The sequence below is a fragment of the Malus domestica genome, chromosome 10 (genome assembly GCF_042453785.1).
Source record: "Malus domestica chromosome 10, GDT2T_hap1".
In the NCBI taxonomy this organism is placed as follows: domain Eukaryota; kingdom Viridiplantae; phylum Streptophyta; class Magnoliopsida; order Rosales; family Rosaceae; genus Malus; species Malus domestica.
This window is the reverse complement of record NC_091670.1, coordinates 3489607-3505746: the sequence shown is the minus strand read 5'-3', so window position 1 is coordinate 3505746 and position 16140 is coordinate 3489607. Positions and strand designations below refer to the sequence as shown.

The 16140-nt window shown below is 34.5% G+C and overlaps 3 protein-coding genes across 3 annotated transcripts; 1 reads left to right on the top strand and 2 right to left on the bottom strand.

The window, feature by feature from the left end:
* Positions 1-6866: 6866 nt before the first annotated feature.
* LOC139188497 (uncharacterized) lies at positions 6867-7718 on the bottom strand. Its single transcript, XM_070806075.1, has 2 exons — positions 7379-7718; positions 6867-7240 (listed from the first exon to the last, which is right to left on the bottom strand). The coding sequence occupies exons 1-2, from the start codon at positions 7716-7718 to the stop codon at positions 6867-6869; spliced, it is 714 nt and encodes a 237-aa protein (XP_070662176.1).
* Positions 7719-7856: 138 nt separating this feature from the next.
* LOC139188496 (uncharacterized) lies at positions 7857-9081 on the bottom strand. Its single transcript, XM_070806074.1, has 2 exons — positions 8694-9081; positions 7857-8527 (listed from the first exon to the last, which is right to left on the bottom strand). The coding sequence occupies exons 1-2, from the start codon at positions 9079-9081 to the stop codon at positions 7857-7859; spliced, it is 1059 nt and encodes a 352-aa protein (XP_070662175.1).
* A 6561-nt stretch (positions 9082-15642) lies between these two features.
* LOC139188495 (uncharacterized) lies at positions 15643-16140 on the top strand. Its single transcript, XM_070806073.1, has one exon. It carries the CDS (start codon positions 15643-15645, stop codon positions 16138-16140), a length of 498 nt encoding a protein of 165 aa, XP_070662174.1.

Here is a 16140-nt window from a genome sequence, read left to right as displayed (position 1 = left end):
ATATTATATACCCCTAGCTTCATTGCCTAAAGCAGTGTCGGACAACTTCACTAGCCACGGCTAGTGTTGGTGTGGATGTTTGCTATTTTATGCAACTTCACCTTCGAGTGATGGACATGTTATACAACTTCACCTTCGGGTGATGGACAAGTTATTTAGCTTCACCTTTAGGTGATGGACAAGTATTACCTTCGGGCGAGTATGATATCCCTAGTTGAGTACCTCACTAATGAGATTTACGGATTTGCCTTCGGGTGTTATTACCATTTCACAGCACTGGTTTTACATACATGTTTTACGAATGTTTTACATGGCATACTAGGGTTTTTATAAAACCTACTACATAGTATTATATATGTGTTTTCAAAACAGGGGGTTATTATATTAAAAAATAAAATGTTTTCCTACTATTAGTATTATTATTATAAACTTTGATCCACTCACCTTTTCTGTTTTTCGCCCCCCTTAGGAGTTAGGATCGAGGCACATGATCTCGACGTCAGGTCATTTTGGCATAGGTATCCTTAAGTCTTCTCAGTATAGGTATTATTTCCTTGTTCATATCTTTTCTTAGTAATTCTTTCATATTATTCTTAGTAGTTGAATGCTCTGAACACGTTCTTGCAATGGTATTTTTTGTTCTAATTGCATATTCTTTTTTTGTATGCATGTTTAAAATGGCTTCGTCACCCTCGGATGTCGGCCAGCACATGCCTACCCTAGTCTGTGGGCATTTCGGGGTTGGGAAGTGTCAAGTAAAGCCCAAAACATTACATAAATTGGGGCTTGCACTCAAGAATATTAATGTAAAGCCTTACATTAGTTTTAAAACATCATGGAAAGGTGAAGGTGAAAACAAGTAGATTTAATGATGATTTTTTGCCACTCAGTACTATGGTTTGGTAGTATTCCTCTCAACTTGGAAGTGAGAGGTCTTAGGTTTGAATCTCGTGGATGACGAATTTGATACCAAATTAGGTTGTCGTTTGTGTGGCATGGCCGAACTCCTCCTCCCCTTAGTGTAAAAACATCGATGTATTAAAAAAATGATAATTTTTTTACAAATTTTCAAAACCGTCTAAAAATCGTGACATATATATATATATTTATTTGTCTAAAATGCAATTCTTTATTTTCACAAAATATTTTACTGAACATTAATTAAATATTTATAAGGCATTTGAAAGTTGCTCTACCAATTACAGAGCCACAAATGCATTTCTAATAGATTATGAGTGCTACTAAAACCACCCCCTTGTCTTATTTTCCCACCCACCTTTTAATCAAAATGTTAATCACATAATTATCCTTTTAGCAAAAGACTTTTAAATCCACATTTATAAATTTGTTATAACTTTAATTAAATAAACTAAAAAAGAATAAAGAAAACGTAAAACTAAAAAAAGTAAAAATAAATCCATCATCCTCCCAAATCATCCACGATGGACCGACGACTATCAAATCCCCAATCATCCATTACCCTCCCCAGCAACAAACAGCACCCCACTCTCCCTTTCAATTATGGTACTACCACACCTCCATCATCTCCTCCTTTTCCTCATAAACGAACAACGACGAGAACCTAGATTTTAAAATCAAAGAATACCCAATTCTAGTTGGAATAAATCGCTTTGGAGCAATCTACCTCTGTATTGGAAAACTCCCCCTGTGTTTCTCTCTTCCTTTCCCTTTTGTTTCTCTCTCTTTCCAAAGGAGATGCCGCCAAGCAGGTGTCAAAGGTTTTTGTTTTTGATGGGGGTGGGAGGAGGTTCTGGTGCGTTTAGGGTAGTGGCAATTAAGGAAGCATGAAATTTTTATTTTTTATTTTTTATTTTTTTAATATTAATATTATTGTTTAAAAAAATTAGACATTAGTTATTTTAGGAATAATGGTGGGTGGAGAAATAATATTTTAATTTTTTAATTTTTATGGTGGGTGAAATTAGGATAATGGGGTGGGTCTATCATCACTCTAGATTATTTAAGCTGAAACCTAAAAATTAACTGAAAACATATTAGTTAGGCACAATACCTTAATGAACGAGACATTAAGTCATGTGCTTTGTGAAAGAATAATATATTTCTCATTTAATTGCACTTTCGTTCTCTAAATCCAGTTCTTTTACAGACCAATACCTTAATGAACTAGACATTAAGTCTATAATTATACCAAAAGACTTCACACCTATGTAGTGTGCAAGTTGAGAATCAAGTCCCTCATTTAGTCTTCATTTATACCCAAACTATTAGTCTGTTAATCCATTTATAAACTTGTACAAATTTTTAGTATAAGAGTTATAAAAGCTTGCAATATTAAAAGACCTATAGCCATACTATTTTATGAAAGTCGACAATCGCTCATTTTATCGCACTTTGAAGATATTGCAGCAAATTACACACCCATCAGTGTGTTTATCATGTAATTATAATCTTGTACGACTGACAGACAATCCATTTAGAACAATAATTATAAAAGGCTTAAGATTTGATAATATTTTTTAACGAATTTGCAAAATAGCCTAAAAATCGTGAGTGTTAGCTCACATTTTTAGTGTGAAAAATGCAAATTTTCTATTTTTCAAGAGCATTAAGAAAATCTTTATAGGGCATAAGTGTTTCTACCAATTATTGAGCTACAAATGTATTTCTAATAGAATATTTTAACCCTAACCCAAAAAAATAATTAAAAAACAGTAGTGTGGTCCAACATTGCCTAAACGGGGTATATACTCAAGAATATCAACAAAAATTCTTACATTAATCTTAGAAACATCACACTGAGGCCAAGATGAAAACTAATAGATTTAATGATGATTTGTGTACGAATTTGCAAAACCGAAGAAAAACAGTGAGCAACCACATTTTTTGTGAGAAATGCAAATCCTTAGTCTTCACAAAATATTTTTCGTTAGCATTAGGACAATATATTTATAAAGCATTTGGAAAGAGTTTTACCAATTATTGAGCCACAAATTTAGTTTTAATAGAATATTTAAGCCGAAATGTAGCATCCCACATCGCCCGGAGAAGTGGATCATGTAAGCCTTATATGTATATTCCCATCTCTATCTAGCACGAAGCCTTTTGAGAGCTCACTAGCTTCGGGTTCCATTGGAACTCCGAAGTTAAGCGAGTTCACGTGAGAGCAATCCCATGATGGGTGACCCATGGGAAGTTCTCGTGTGAGTTCCTAGAAACAAAACCGTGAGGATGTGGTCGGGACCCAAAGCGGACAATATCGTGCTACGGTGGAGTCGTGCCCGGGTTGTGGTGGGGGCCCAGGCCAAGATGTGACACGAAACCTAAAAAATAAATGAAAAAAAATTGTAGTGAAGCCCAACTCTCTGCCTTAACAAGGGTCTATACTCAAGTATCGATGAAAAGTTATAAATTAATTTTAAGTTCCTGATGGTAAGGTGAATGCGAAAACAAATGGACTTAATGAAGATTTTTATACAAATTTACAAAATTGACAAACCACATTTTTTTTTTGTGAAAAATGCAAATGTTTCATTTTCGTAAAAAAAATTCCATGACGTTAAGAAAAATTTAACAAGATATTTGAAAGTGGTTTTACAAGTTATAAAAGCCACAAATGTATTTATAGTAGAATATTTAAACCGAAACTTAAAAAATAAATGAAAAAAATTGTAATGAGGCCCAAAACGTTTCTCAAACAATGTTTCACTCTCAAGAAATATCAACATAAAGTTTTACGTTAGTCTTCAGAACCAAGTCATCTAGATGTAGGTCTTATCAAACCAAGTTAATCAAATGATACAAAACTTTTAATTGCTAAAAAAAGACTCCACCCTCAGTTTACATGCACAGAAGAGATGTTGATGGAAAATGCGCACCCATCAATGTGTTCGATTTTGTAACTATAGTCATGTACAAGTTAGAAAGTCTTATTTTATGATATAAAAAGTCTTTATTTATCTTATATGAGTTTTGGATTTTATTTTTTTATTTTGTAATGGGAATTACATCTACAAGTTGCAGAACTGGCAGAAGAGTTATACAAAGAAATCAAACCGATCAGCTAATTTAACAAATATTGCGTCACACCAATGAGATCAGCCATGTTCATATCAATGAAAGAGATGGGAAACTGATTTGTCGAACTTAATATTAATTAAAGACCATAACTTGAGCTAGCTTGTGCTTAATTTCTTACAAATAGGATAGCAGGTTTGAACTAAGCATCATATTCACAGCAAGCAAATTAGATCATCATGAGAGAATAAAAAAGAGAGAGCATCCCAATCCCAACTACACTACGATATGGCTCCACCTGTACTACCAAGCCCTTTAGAACCCCATTAACGAAGAATTCATAGTAATTCTAAGAAGAAAATTCTGCATAAAATAAAACTAAAGAAGAAGAACCAAATCAAATCCTCCCTGCCGCTGCTGCCCTCTCTACTTCACGCTAGCAGAAAAATCCCCCTCTTCCGCTGCTATCCTCTCTGCTTTTATCTGCGCCCAAGTCTTCTAAAAAATAGGAATTCCAGTCAATTTGAAATTCTTTCCTAAGATATCTCCACCGCCTATTGGTCTTCAACCTAAGAATAAAATAACATTTAATTAAATGGATGAAGCCAATGTAATTAGGAAGACTAAAACATATAAGAGGTATCAAAAACTTGTTAAATTCCACTTTTATCAATAAGCATCTTAATGCTTATAAATTACAAAAATTAAAGTAATTTAATAAAAATAGTCTGAATGAGGCACTAACAATTATAAATAATAGGGTAACAATTGTAATAAATACGTGTCTATCAAATACCCCCAACCTTATCTTTTGCTAGTCCTCGAGTAAAACAAAAAGACACAATTAAAAAAACTGATCTTTCCAAACAACTAAGGGAGTCTACACATAAGCATACCAAGAATAATAAAGTATAACAACACATAAGGCTCAAACCATAGTCACAAAATAACACATTCTAGAGACATAACATGCTCGAGTAAAAATAGCCAAAAGTTGATACAACACAAATGCAAGTATACGCTCAATTCGCACAACTTCAACCCTAAACTCACAAGATATACGCTCAATTAGCACTCAAAGTGTTTAAGGTTAAGTGTATACACTCAAAAGATCATTACATGAATGCTCTACCATAAGCTTGTAGATCAATTTGATCTCCACAATTCAAAAATGACTCTCCTTGGATCAAGTAGGTCTTTATCAAAGGTTGTAACAGAGGCTTACGATGAATGGCTAAACAAATGAAAGGATTGGGAATACAAAAATTCTGAGAAAATATTAGAGTGTTTCTAATTACCATAAGCACAAAACACGAATCACTCTAAAAAATAGCATCAACAAGCGTAGCATCTTCAGTCTACTTTTCCTTCTTTTGTATCAGATATTCTTTCATGCACAATTCAAATTCTGTAAATCACCAGAGTAAAGACAGCAGCACATGTTGTTCTCTCATACCCCAGATTCGTATGAAAATAAGCACTTGACATCACCAACACATTCGAGCTGCTTTCATTACCCTTATGCAAGTACAGGACACAATCTCACATCCTCTTCATTGATTCCTTGTTTTTTTTTTTTTTTTAATGTCGCCACTTCCAGCTTTCAACTCTTAGTGAATAACATTAAAGCGCAAATTTCTAGCCTTGATAATCAATCACCTTCGTCCATACATCCCTTTTATGCAAACAAATTAAGCTCCAACGAAACAATCGCTCTATCATTTTCTCAGAACAATTAAGGGTAGGATATATAAATAGGGGTTAGGAATGGTAGGGAGTTTGGCTCACAAAGAAAAGGCTCCATTAAAGGCTCAAAGGGGCTAAGTAGGAGTAACGTATAGGACACTGGCATATATGGCAATGATGGTAAAGTCCTAATGCCTGCTATCGTCTCCAAGTTGAAGCAATACATGACACAAAGTCTTGAAAAGGTCTCAAAGCAAGTTCTGGAGATGCATAACATAAAAGATTGCACACATGAAAAGAACAAAAGTGAATGAAAAATGCACACACTATATGTAGGCACAAAAGCTCACATGGGTGCGGGTTTTATTCAAGTTAAGCATGCTCAACTTAATAAAATTTACATAATATCAACCAAGGGCTATTGTGCATCAAACACATCATGCTAGAATCATGTTATAAAGTGAATAAAGCTAAAACCCCATATGTTACCACACTTTTCTCATTCAAGTTATACAAGTTATCAACTCAATTTCGTTATGGAAATTTGGAAAGTGACTCAAAGGAAAAGAGAAAGAAACATACAAAGAAATATTTTTAGGTTTTTTTTTATATTTTTTTTTGTTATTTTTTTTTTCTTTTCAACTTTTAAAAACACCAAACTAAAATATCCTACCCCCAAACTTGAATCCAACATTGTCCTTAATGTTAAAAAATATGGAATTGAACATGTAATTAGGACACAAAGCGATATGGAATGGGAGTATAAAACAAAGAAAGCAAAAGAAAAAGAGAAAAGTCGGGGAACTTCCTTGTTTGTAAATGCAGCTCTTTTTAGCAAATCATCCAATGGATGTGAATGGTGCACAAATGATATGGTCTCAAAGTATGCTTGCTGTTGTGGAAAAATTTGGGGATGACAACAATGACCAACTTAATCTCATCCAAACTGCAAGCAAACATGCTGCAGTACACCACTTTGTTCGAATTTCCTTTGTCAAATTGGAATAGAGAGCCAGACCTGCAAACAGAACAAACATCAACGAGCAAATAAGTAGCAGCAGCGAAGCAATCTAATAAAAAAACTAACAAAAAATAAAACTTAAAAAAAGAAAACTAAGGAAAAGAAATTTGGTTGCCTCCTAATAGCGCTAAGTTTACTGTCTTCAGCCAGACACTGCTTTGTTCTAGTCGTTCTTGTATGCACGAACTGCAGGATGAATACTTTCAACATGATCATCACCAGATTGAAGGCCATGAGCAGGATACAAGTCGAATTTAGCCTTCATATCCCCAAAACACAAAGTTAAAACTCCAGTGTCACATTGAATATTAGCCTTTGCAGTAGCTAGAAAGGGACGTCCAAGAATAATCAGAATTTCAGTAGATGAATAATGCACAGGCCTTGTATCATGAACAATAAAGTCCATCGAATAATAACATTTGTCAATTTGCATCAACATATCTTCAATAACACCACATGACTTCTTTACAGATCCATCGGCAATTTCCAATGTAATTGGGCTTCGTTTCAGTTCCCCAAGACCCAATTCCACATAAACTGAATATGGCATTAAATTCACGCTTGCTCCATGATCAACCAATACTTCTTCGAATTTATGACTCCCAATGACACAAGATAATGTAGGAATTCCAGGGTCCTAGAGCTTTGATGGATTTTTCCATAGATAGATATCACTCAACTTCTTGGTAAGAAAAACCTTTTCTTCACCATTCAACTTGCGCTTATGTGAACAAAGACCCATGAGAAATTTGGCATAGGAAGGGATTTGCCTGATAGCCTCAAGTAGTGGAATACTAATATGGACCTTTTTGAACAATTCCATGATCTCACTGAAATGATTATCCTTCTTTGGCCTGATCAAAGCTTGAGAAAAAGGAGGCTTGTCCTTATAAGCTGCAAAGGGATCAAACTTTGATGAATTAAGAGACTTTGGTCTGTTTACTTGAGCATTTTTACCCTTTACATCCACCGATTCATTCTTTTTCAGGTTGGTCTCTCGGTCCTCATTCGCCATTTGAACTTTATTATCTACTTGTGTGCCACTCTTGAGTATGGTGATAAACTTGACTTGCTCATGTGACGGGTAACTAGAGCTGATCTCATATGCACCTTTCGGATTAGCTATGGGTTGACTTGGAAATTTGTCTTTCTCTCATTCATTTACTGCACTAGCAAGCTGTCCCACTTGAATTTCCAATTTCTGAAGTGAAGCTTGAGTAGTTTGAATAGTAGCTTGTGTTTGTTGCTGGAAAGCTTGGGTACTTTGATGAAACGCAAGCTGACTTTGTGCAAGTACAACTATGCTATCCTCCAAAGACGTTTTCTTAAGTTCGGAGAATCCTGGAGCAGTCCCTTGAAGTTGTGTGTTCCCTTGTGAAGGATTTAATACATTTTGCTGATTTGCATAACTGAAATTAGGGTGATCCTGCCATCCCGAATTATATGTATTTGAGTATGGATTGTGCTTCGAAGAATATCCTCCTTGTCCAACAAAATTGACTTGCTCTTTATCTGAAAAAGAAGTTATCGGACAAGTATTTGTAGCATGATCATTTTTTGAACAGATTGCACATACATCAGACTTGAGAGCTTGTTGAGAACTTTGAGTCGATAAGGTCTTGATTAGTGCTGCAATATTTTTGTTCATGGCAGCCATCTCAGCTTTCATACCATCATTAGCATTTATTGCATATGCACCTCTTTTAGCCTGACATCCTCTTGTATAAAATTGTTGCGAGTTCTCTGCAAGTTCCTCACACATTTCAATCGCTTCCTCGTCACTCATCTTCATTAACATACCATTACAAGCGGAATCCACAATGGCTTTATTCAAATCATTTCAAATCATTTAATCCCTCATAAAATGCTTGTACCTGTTCATCTCCGGGCAGATTATGATTAGGACAATTGACAAGCAACTTATTAAATTGATCCCACGCCTCATGGAATGAGTCGCCTTTTCAATTGTTTTTTCTTGTGTAGGGAAAACCTTCTTTATGAGCTACCTTCTTTATGAGCTTTTTAGCCAATTGTCCCCAAGCAGTGATGGAATTGGTAGGTAATGAACACAACCACTTTTTGGCATCTTCTTTTAAAGAAAAGGGGAATAAAAGCAATTTAATCTCATCGGCACTAAGTCCCCTAATGTGCTGCGTTTTACATATGTCAAAGAACTCTTGAATGCGTGCATAAGGATCTTCTTTTAGAGATTCTCCATTGAAGTGAGGAACCATATTGAGCAACTGAGGAGATAACATACAAGTTCCGTCAATATTAGGTTGGCATGCAATGCACGAGGGCTGATCCAAATCCTGAGGGTTAAAAGAATCCTTCATCGGCCTTCTAACCGGCACAATTTCCTGATCTTGCTCAGCCATCTCTGATTCTTTTTTAGAAATTGGTGGAGTTTTGAGTTTTGAGCACCTCTCCTTAAGTTAAATGTTTCCGTTGCTGGTTTCGTAAAGTCTGCTCAAGTTCGTGATCAATAGGAATAAGTGCTAGATTGAGTGATCGATGTCCTTGCATCTACCATAATAGAACAAACCTAAGCAGTACCTAAAAAAACCAAACAAAACATAAGAAAGAAGAACAAACGGAAGAAAGAAAGGATAGAAAAAAAAATACTAACAAATAAAATTCTAAACAAACTATGATAAGCAACAATTAAAGTTTAAATTGGAAAAAACAATCCCCGGCAACGGCGCCAAAAACTTGATGTGAATTTAAACTAACCTAATAAATAGATTAATTCAAACCAAATTTACTCGCAAGTGCACGAATCAGTTGTAGTGGAAATATGTAAATACGAGATCAAATCCACCGGAGTTGATTTTACAATTTAATCCTATAACTATTACTTAACAAATTGAAATAAAGATTGGATTTGTATCAAAGAATAATTAAAATTAACAATGCTTAAATAGAAATATGATTGAGAACAAATGTAAGAAAACACTAAGGCTTTGATTTCACCACTAATTGTCATACCCTAGTATCAAATTGTCAACTCCTGAATTATCAAATTAATGAAGACAACTTCCGTGCATATGTCCGTGGTCAGGTACACATGCCAATAATTTCCCAAAGAGATGTGAATTTTACCGTGGTCAGGCTTAAACTCAACTATTTCTATAGTCTACATATCCTTGGTCCCGTATACACAAACATGTAGAAATCCAATTAAGTATGGTGAGAAACAAATTAATCACTTATCAACTTGGTCATGTCAAACAAATAGCTAATTTTCTAGGAAGCCACACAAACCAATATTCGTCTACAGTCGGATCAAAATATAAGTTCATGATTCTCATTCATGAAGCATCAATAGAATCCAATTAATTGTCATAAATAAATTCATATGCAAATAATTTCAATATCAAAATCGTAGGCTATGGTCAAGCACAAAGAACCCAATATCAAAATTGCAAGCCAACTAGTGAATGAAAACTAATCATCAGTCCGAAATTCACAAATTGAACAATCAAATAACTAGAATAATCATAATTAGGGCTTCCTCTTAGCCTTAGCTAAGAATTTAGAACCCCATGAACGAAGAATTCATAGTAATTCTAAGAAGGAAATTTTGCATAAAATAAAACTAGAGAAGAAGAACCAAATCAAATCCTTCCTGCCGCTACTACCCTATCTACTTTTAATTAAATGGATGAAGCCAATGTAATTAGGAAGACTAAAACATATAAGATGTGTCAAAAACTTGTTGAATTCCACTTTTATCAATAAGCATCTTAATCCTTACAAATTACAAAAACTAAAGTAATTTAATAAAAATTGTTTGAATGAGGCACTAACAAATATACATAATAGGGTAACAATTGTAATAAATACGTGTCTATCAAATAGAAACAGTATTTTTAAACCAAAAAGTAAGTTCTGATGTGACATGACATAGAGACGCCAAAATTCATCAAAAGTAAACGTTCGAAGATTAGGTAATGAAACGAAATCATCGACAGTTAGAAATGGAAATCACAATTTAACGGTCATTTAGCTCTGATTTTGATGAATTTTTTAAACTACATTCCTCAATCCTAGAAGAATATAAAGAACGAACCCGATCATCAACTTCGAAATATTTACACTGCTGGATACCTCAAAAGCTTACGTTCTACTTAATGCGAGTACAAAATAAACTCTAAATGTTTGTTGAATCTATTGTTTTGACAGCATACGCAATCTACGAAACGAGTTTCCACGATCCAACTATCAAACTTGTTTGTATATACTCCAAACCGCATATACCAAAAATCATCCAAAACAAACGAAAAATCAAGATTTAAAGGCTATATATAGGACCTTGGTTTTCATAATTTTTTTGAAAAACAGTAATTTAGAGTAAAACCACACACTGAATTGTCTTGATCATCAAATTCGATGATTTACCATTTGAAATTAAATTAAAAACATAAGGGAAAAAAAATAAAATTTTCAGTTTTGCTTGACGAATGAGGTGCAAGTTGTCAGACCAACATATAACGATTCGTCAGCCATCACTTCTATATTCGTTGGGCAAACCAAAAGTTAAAACAAATAGATTTAATAATGATTTTTGTACGAAATTACAAAATCGCCTAAAAATCGTGAGTGTTAACCCACGTTTTTTGTGTGAAAATGAAAATTTTCTATTTTTTCGTGAGCATTAAGCAAATCTTTATACGGCATCTCAAAGTGTTTTTACCAATTATTGACCCACAAATGTATTTCTAATAGAAAACCAAAAAAATAAGTAGAAAAACCAAAAAAATAAGTAAAAAAAATAGGGTAAATTACCTAAAACTACCTCAACTATTAGGTCATTAACAATACCTCGTCTTTAAAAAGTTTCAATGTCATTGCAACAACTGACGGAATTGATAGACAACTGACGGAAGGTATGACTGTAATCGTCCCCAGCTTAGATTTCATTGAGTGGTTCGATATGCATTGTACTCCGCGATTCTGTTGAGTAGTCCGGAATCATATCCACTCGGATTCCGTTGAGAGGTCCGAAATCCCTTATACTCTGAGATTCCGTTGAGTGGTCCGGAATCATATCATGGTATAAATTCCGTTAAGTGGTCCGGAATCCCACTTGGTGTTTGGTTCCGTGGAGTGGTCTGGGACCCGATGTTGATAGATTTCGTTGAGTGGTCTAAAATCGCATCAGTTGACATGTTGGTTCCTTGGCTTCAATTTCAGCTTCAGAGATATAGGCTTCGGTCGAACTGTGTCGCTCTAGCCCTACATTTTGGGTGTATTCTATGTGTTATTGATTTGTATGATTATTGGATAGTGTTGGAATGCATATGTGTGGGTGAATGGCAAGATGACTAGAGAATATTATTGTGCTTCGTAGAATGTTCCTTGAGGTGCTACATGCTTGAATTGTGGTATTATGATGAGACGTAGTGAGATACACAGTGAATGTTTGAGTGAAGTGAACTACGAAAAGCTTGATCTCTGTTTAGGGTACATAGGCAGTCTAACGAGCAGGTTAGATGCAGTCATAAATTATACGAAAAATTACTATGCGATTCGATTCTCGAGTTGTGCTTTGTGATAGGGATTCTAACACTTGCAAAAGTAGGGATAAAAACACTTAAAATACTTGCAAGAATACAAGGTTGTCGTAGTATAGCAGCTCAAGTAGGGTCGTTTTCCACAGGGATTGAATGAATAATTTATGTTAAAACCAAATCTTAATTAATTATTTGAAAATAAAGTTTAGAAGAGGTTGATTTTATGACCTAAAATATTACGAACGAATTTAACTGAAAACAATTAAATAAATTGGGAAAGTAAAGAAAACCAAAGAAAATAGTTTTGAAAATAAATTTAAGCACTAGGGTTTCACCATCACCTTAACAATCCAACCTAGTTCTTCCAATTACTTATGAATTACACATGCATATTTTGAAGGTTAGGTTTTCCTAAAGTATGCCCTTCTTGGAACCACCAACATAGAACGTATATCTAACATGCAACCCGTTTGTGGTGTCCAGATCAAATGTGAACATGTAAGACTCATAAAGTTTTGTGAAATCCTTCTGAAAAACCATATAACCCTTAAGACATGTCGTCCATCCTAAGAAGTTACACATATTAACCACAAGAAGCCAGCGCCAATTCTAGGGACAACCCTCCGCCAAAATTGCATTAAATTACTTTTCTAAATATCCTAATGGTGGCCAACCATCAACACAACTAGATAGTTTAAAACACAATGATTAATAATTCAAAACTTGCATGCATAATATCATAAGTAGGTTGAAAAGAAACTACATATTCTTGCCAAGGGTCGTGGCCTTGCCCTAGCAAACGAAACTAGTTACTAACAACCATAAAACAAAATATTATTAAGAACATGGATAGAAAACACCTTGAAAATAAACTTGAATCCTCCAAAGTACTGTGTGCTTTCTCCTCCTATTCTCTCCTCCTCTTTTCCCCTAATGGCTAAATATCTTATTTATACTAATACAAAATAAAACCCTAAAAGGTCTTAGAATAAAACTATGAAACATAATAAATAATAAAACAGAAAATAAAAGGTTTCCTATTTGAACTAGAATTCGGAATTCTTAGAAAATCAGACATCTGACCAACCAATAAACTTCGATTTGGTCCCAAAAGGTCTCTTTTGAAAGCTGGAGAGGTCGCATACAAATCCTCAGAAGGAATCTTCCTCAAAATATGACATCTTGACCTTCAAAATACCTAAAACGTCCAAAAACGTCAATCTGGGAAAGCGCGCGCTGGGCCTTAATTTCATCGCCACGATCAAACAGCTTGGTAGAAAAATCTAGAATTTTGATACAATCATCTTGAAAGACTCACGAACATCTTCCAATTGGAATCACTCCAAAATTCATATGTTTGTTTACTTTTTTCTCCAGAGGAAGTCGAATATCCTACATTAGAAATATATAACAAAGTATCAAAATTCTTCCAAAATTACCAACAAATTAAAACTAAGATTAGGGTAAAATATATGGTAAAAATATTTACTCATCACATTGCCATATCCTGAAGGCGGGGTAAGTTAGAGATGTGGGTATTTGATGACATCACATGTCGATTTTGTACGTATATCGGGATCAGGGCGTGACACCGACAATATGTATAAGGCTACTATAGTTAATTATTGTTGCAATAATGGTTTGGATCCACTATTACTCGTTTTACTAAAGAGGTGGTTGAACAAATTCTTAGCATTCCAATTAGTTTTGATGCTTTGACTGCCAAGTGTATCTGAAGTGGAATAAATGATGGTAAGTTTTCAGTTAAATCTGCTTATTTTTGGGCCATTAAGCCTAGTGCTTTTCCTAATTGGTGATGGACTCTCATTTGGAAACTTCATATTCCTCCAAAGTTAAGAGTTTCTTATGGCTGCTCTATCTTGATAAGATCCTCACTAGTGAACAAAGGCTGAAAGTCTTACACTACTTTTAGAAATATAGCGGTGAGCCAAAGATGAAAACTACTATATTTAATGATGATTTTATACAAAATTGCAAAACCAACTAAAATTAATGAGCACCCATATTTTCGTGAGAAATGCAAATATTTTGTCTTCTCAAAATATTCTCCGTTAGCATTAAGAGAACATTTAAAAAGCATTTGGAAAGGTTTCTACCAATTAATGAGCCACACATTTAGTTTGAATGGTATATTTAAGCCAAAACCTAAAATTAAGTGAAAAAAAGTTGTAGTGAGCCCCAAATATAAAACCCATCAATGTGTTCAATCTTGTAACTATGTACAAGTTACAAAGTCTTATTTTATATGCTATAAAAAGTCTCTATTTATTTTATATGAGTTTTGGATTTTATTTATTTATTTTATAATGGGAATTATATGTACAATTTCAGAATTGGCAGAAGAGTTATACAAAGAAAAAATCAATCCGATCAGCTATTTTAACAAATCTTGCGTCACACCAATGAGATCAGCCATGTTCGTATCAATGAAAGATATGGGAAACTGATTGAGGAAATTAATATTAATTAAAGACCATAACTTGAGATAGCTTGTGCTTAATTTCTTAGAAATAGGATAGTAGGTTTGAACTGAGCATCACATTCAAAGCAAGCAAATTAAAGGAAAAAAAGAAAAGAAAAAGAGAGAGAGATCATCCCAATCCCAGCTACACTATACAACATGGCTCCACCTGTACTACCAAACCCCTTTGTTCTGAAAGCCGATACTAAGATATTTGAAAGTGGTTTTACTGGTTATTAAAGCCACAAATGTATTTATTGTAGAATATTTAAACCAAAAGTTAAAAAATAAATGAAAAAATTGTAATGAGGTCCAAAACGTTTCTCAAACGATGTTTCACCCTGAAGAAATATCCACATAAAGTTTTACATTAGTCTTCAGAAGCAACTCATCTAGATGTAGGTCTTATCAAACCAAGACAATACATGATACAAAACTTTTAATTGCTAAAAAAGACTCCACGCTCAGTTTAAATGCACATAACAGATGTTGATGGAAAATGCGCACCCATCAATGTGTTTGATCTTGTCACTATAGTCTTGTATACAAGTTATAAAGTCTTATTTTATGATATAAAAAGTCTTTATTTATCTTACATTAGTTTCGGATTTTATTTTATTTTTAATTTTGTAAGGGAATTAAGTCTACAAGTTGTAGAATTGGCAGATGAGTTATACAAAGAAATCAACCCGAACGGCTAATTTAACAAATATTGCGCCACACCAATGAGATCAGCCATGTTCATATCAATGAAAGAGATGGGAAACTGATTTGTCGAAATTAATATTAATTAAAGACCATAACTTGAGCTAGCTTGTGCTTAATTTCTTATAAATAGGATAGCAGGTTTGAACTAAGCATCACATTCACAGCAAGCAAATTAGATCATCAATAGAGAATAAAAAAGAGAGAGCATCCCAATCCCAACTACACTATACGACATGGCTCCACCTGTACTACCAAGCCCTTTTCTGCTGAAAGCAGATATCAACAACAAGTATTTGCGCTATCAACTTGATGCAGAAAGCGACCTTAATGAGATTGTCCAGTTTTCTGAGGACAATGAAAACAGCAGGTTCATAAAGTTCACCACAGAGAAGCCAAACAATGAGGACTACGCCGACAAGAATTACGTGCATATCAAATGCTCCTACAATGGCAACTACTTGAGAAGGGTGGACCAAAACAGGCTATTGGTCCTGGCCGCAGCTGCTGACCGAAATGAAACCAAAGACAATTGGGCTTGCACATTGTTCAAGGTCGAGCCTGTCGGACCACCTGACAGCAACAACCTAATCACGCGCTGCCGATTACGTCACTTGCAAAGCGATCTCATAACCAGGCCGTTCATTGAAAACAGATTCGAATTACGCCTCAACCAAAAACAACCTGATGCTGGAGGGGTGGATATCTACTCAGTCTCCCAAGTCAGATGTTGA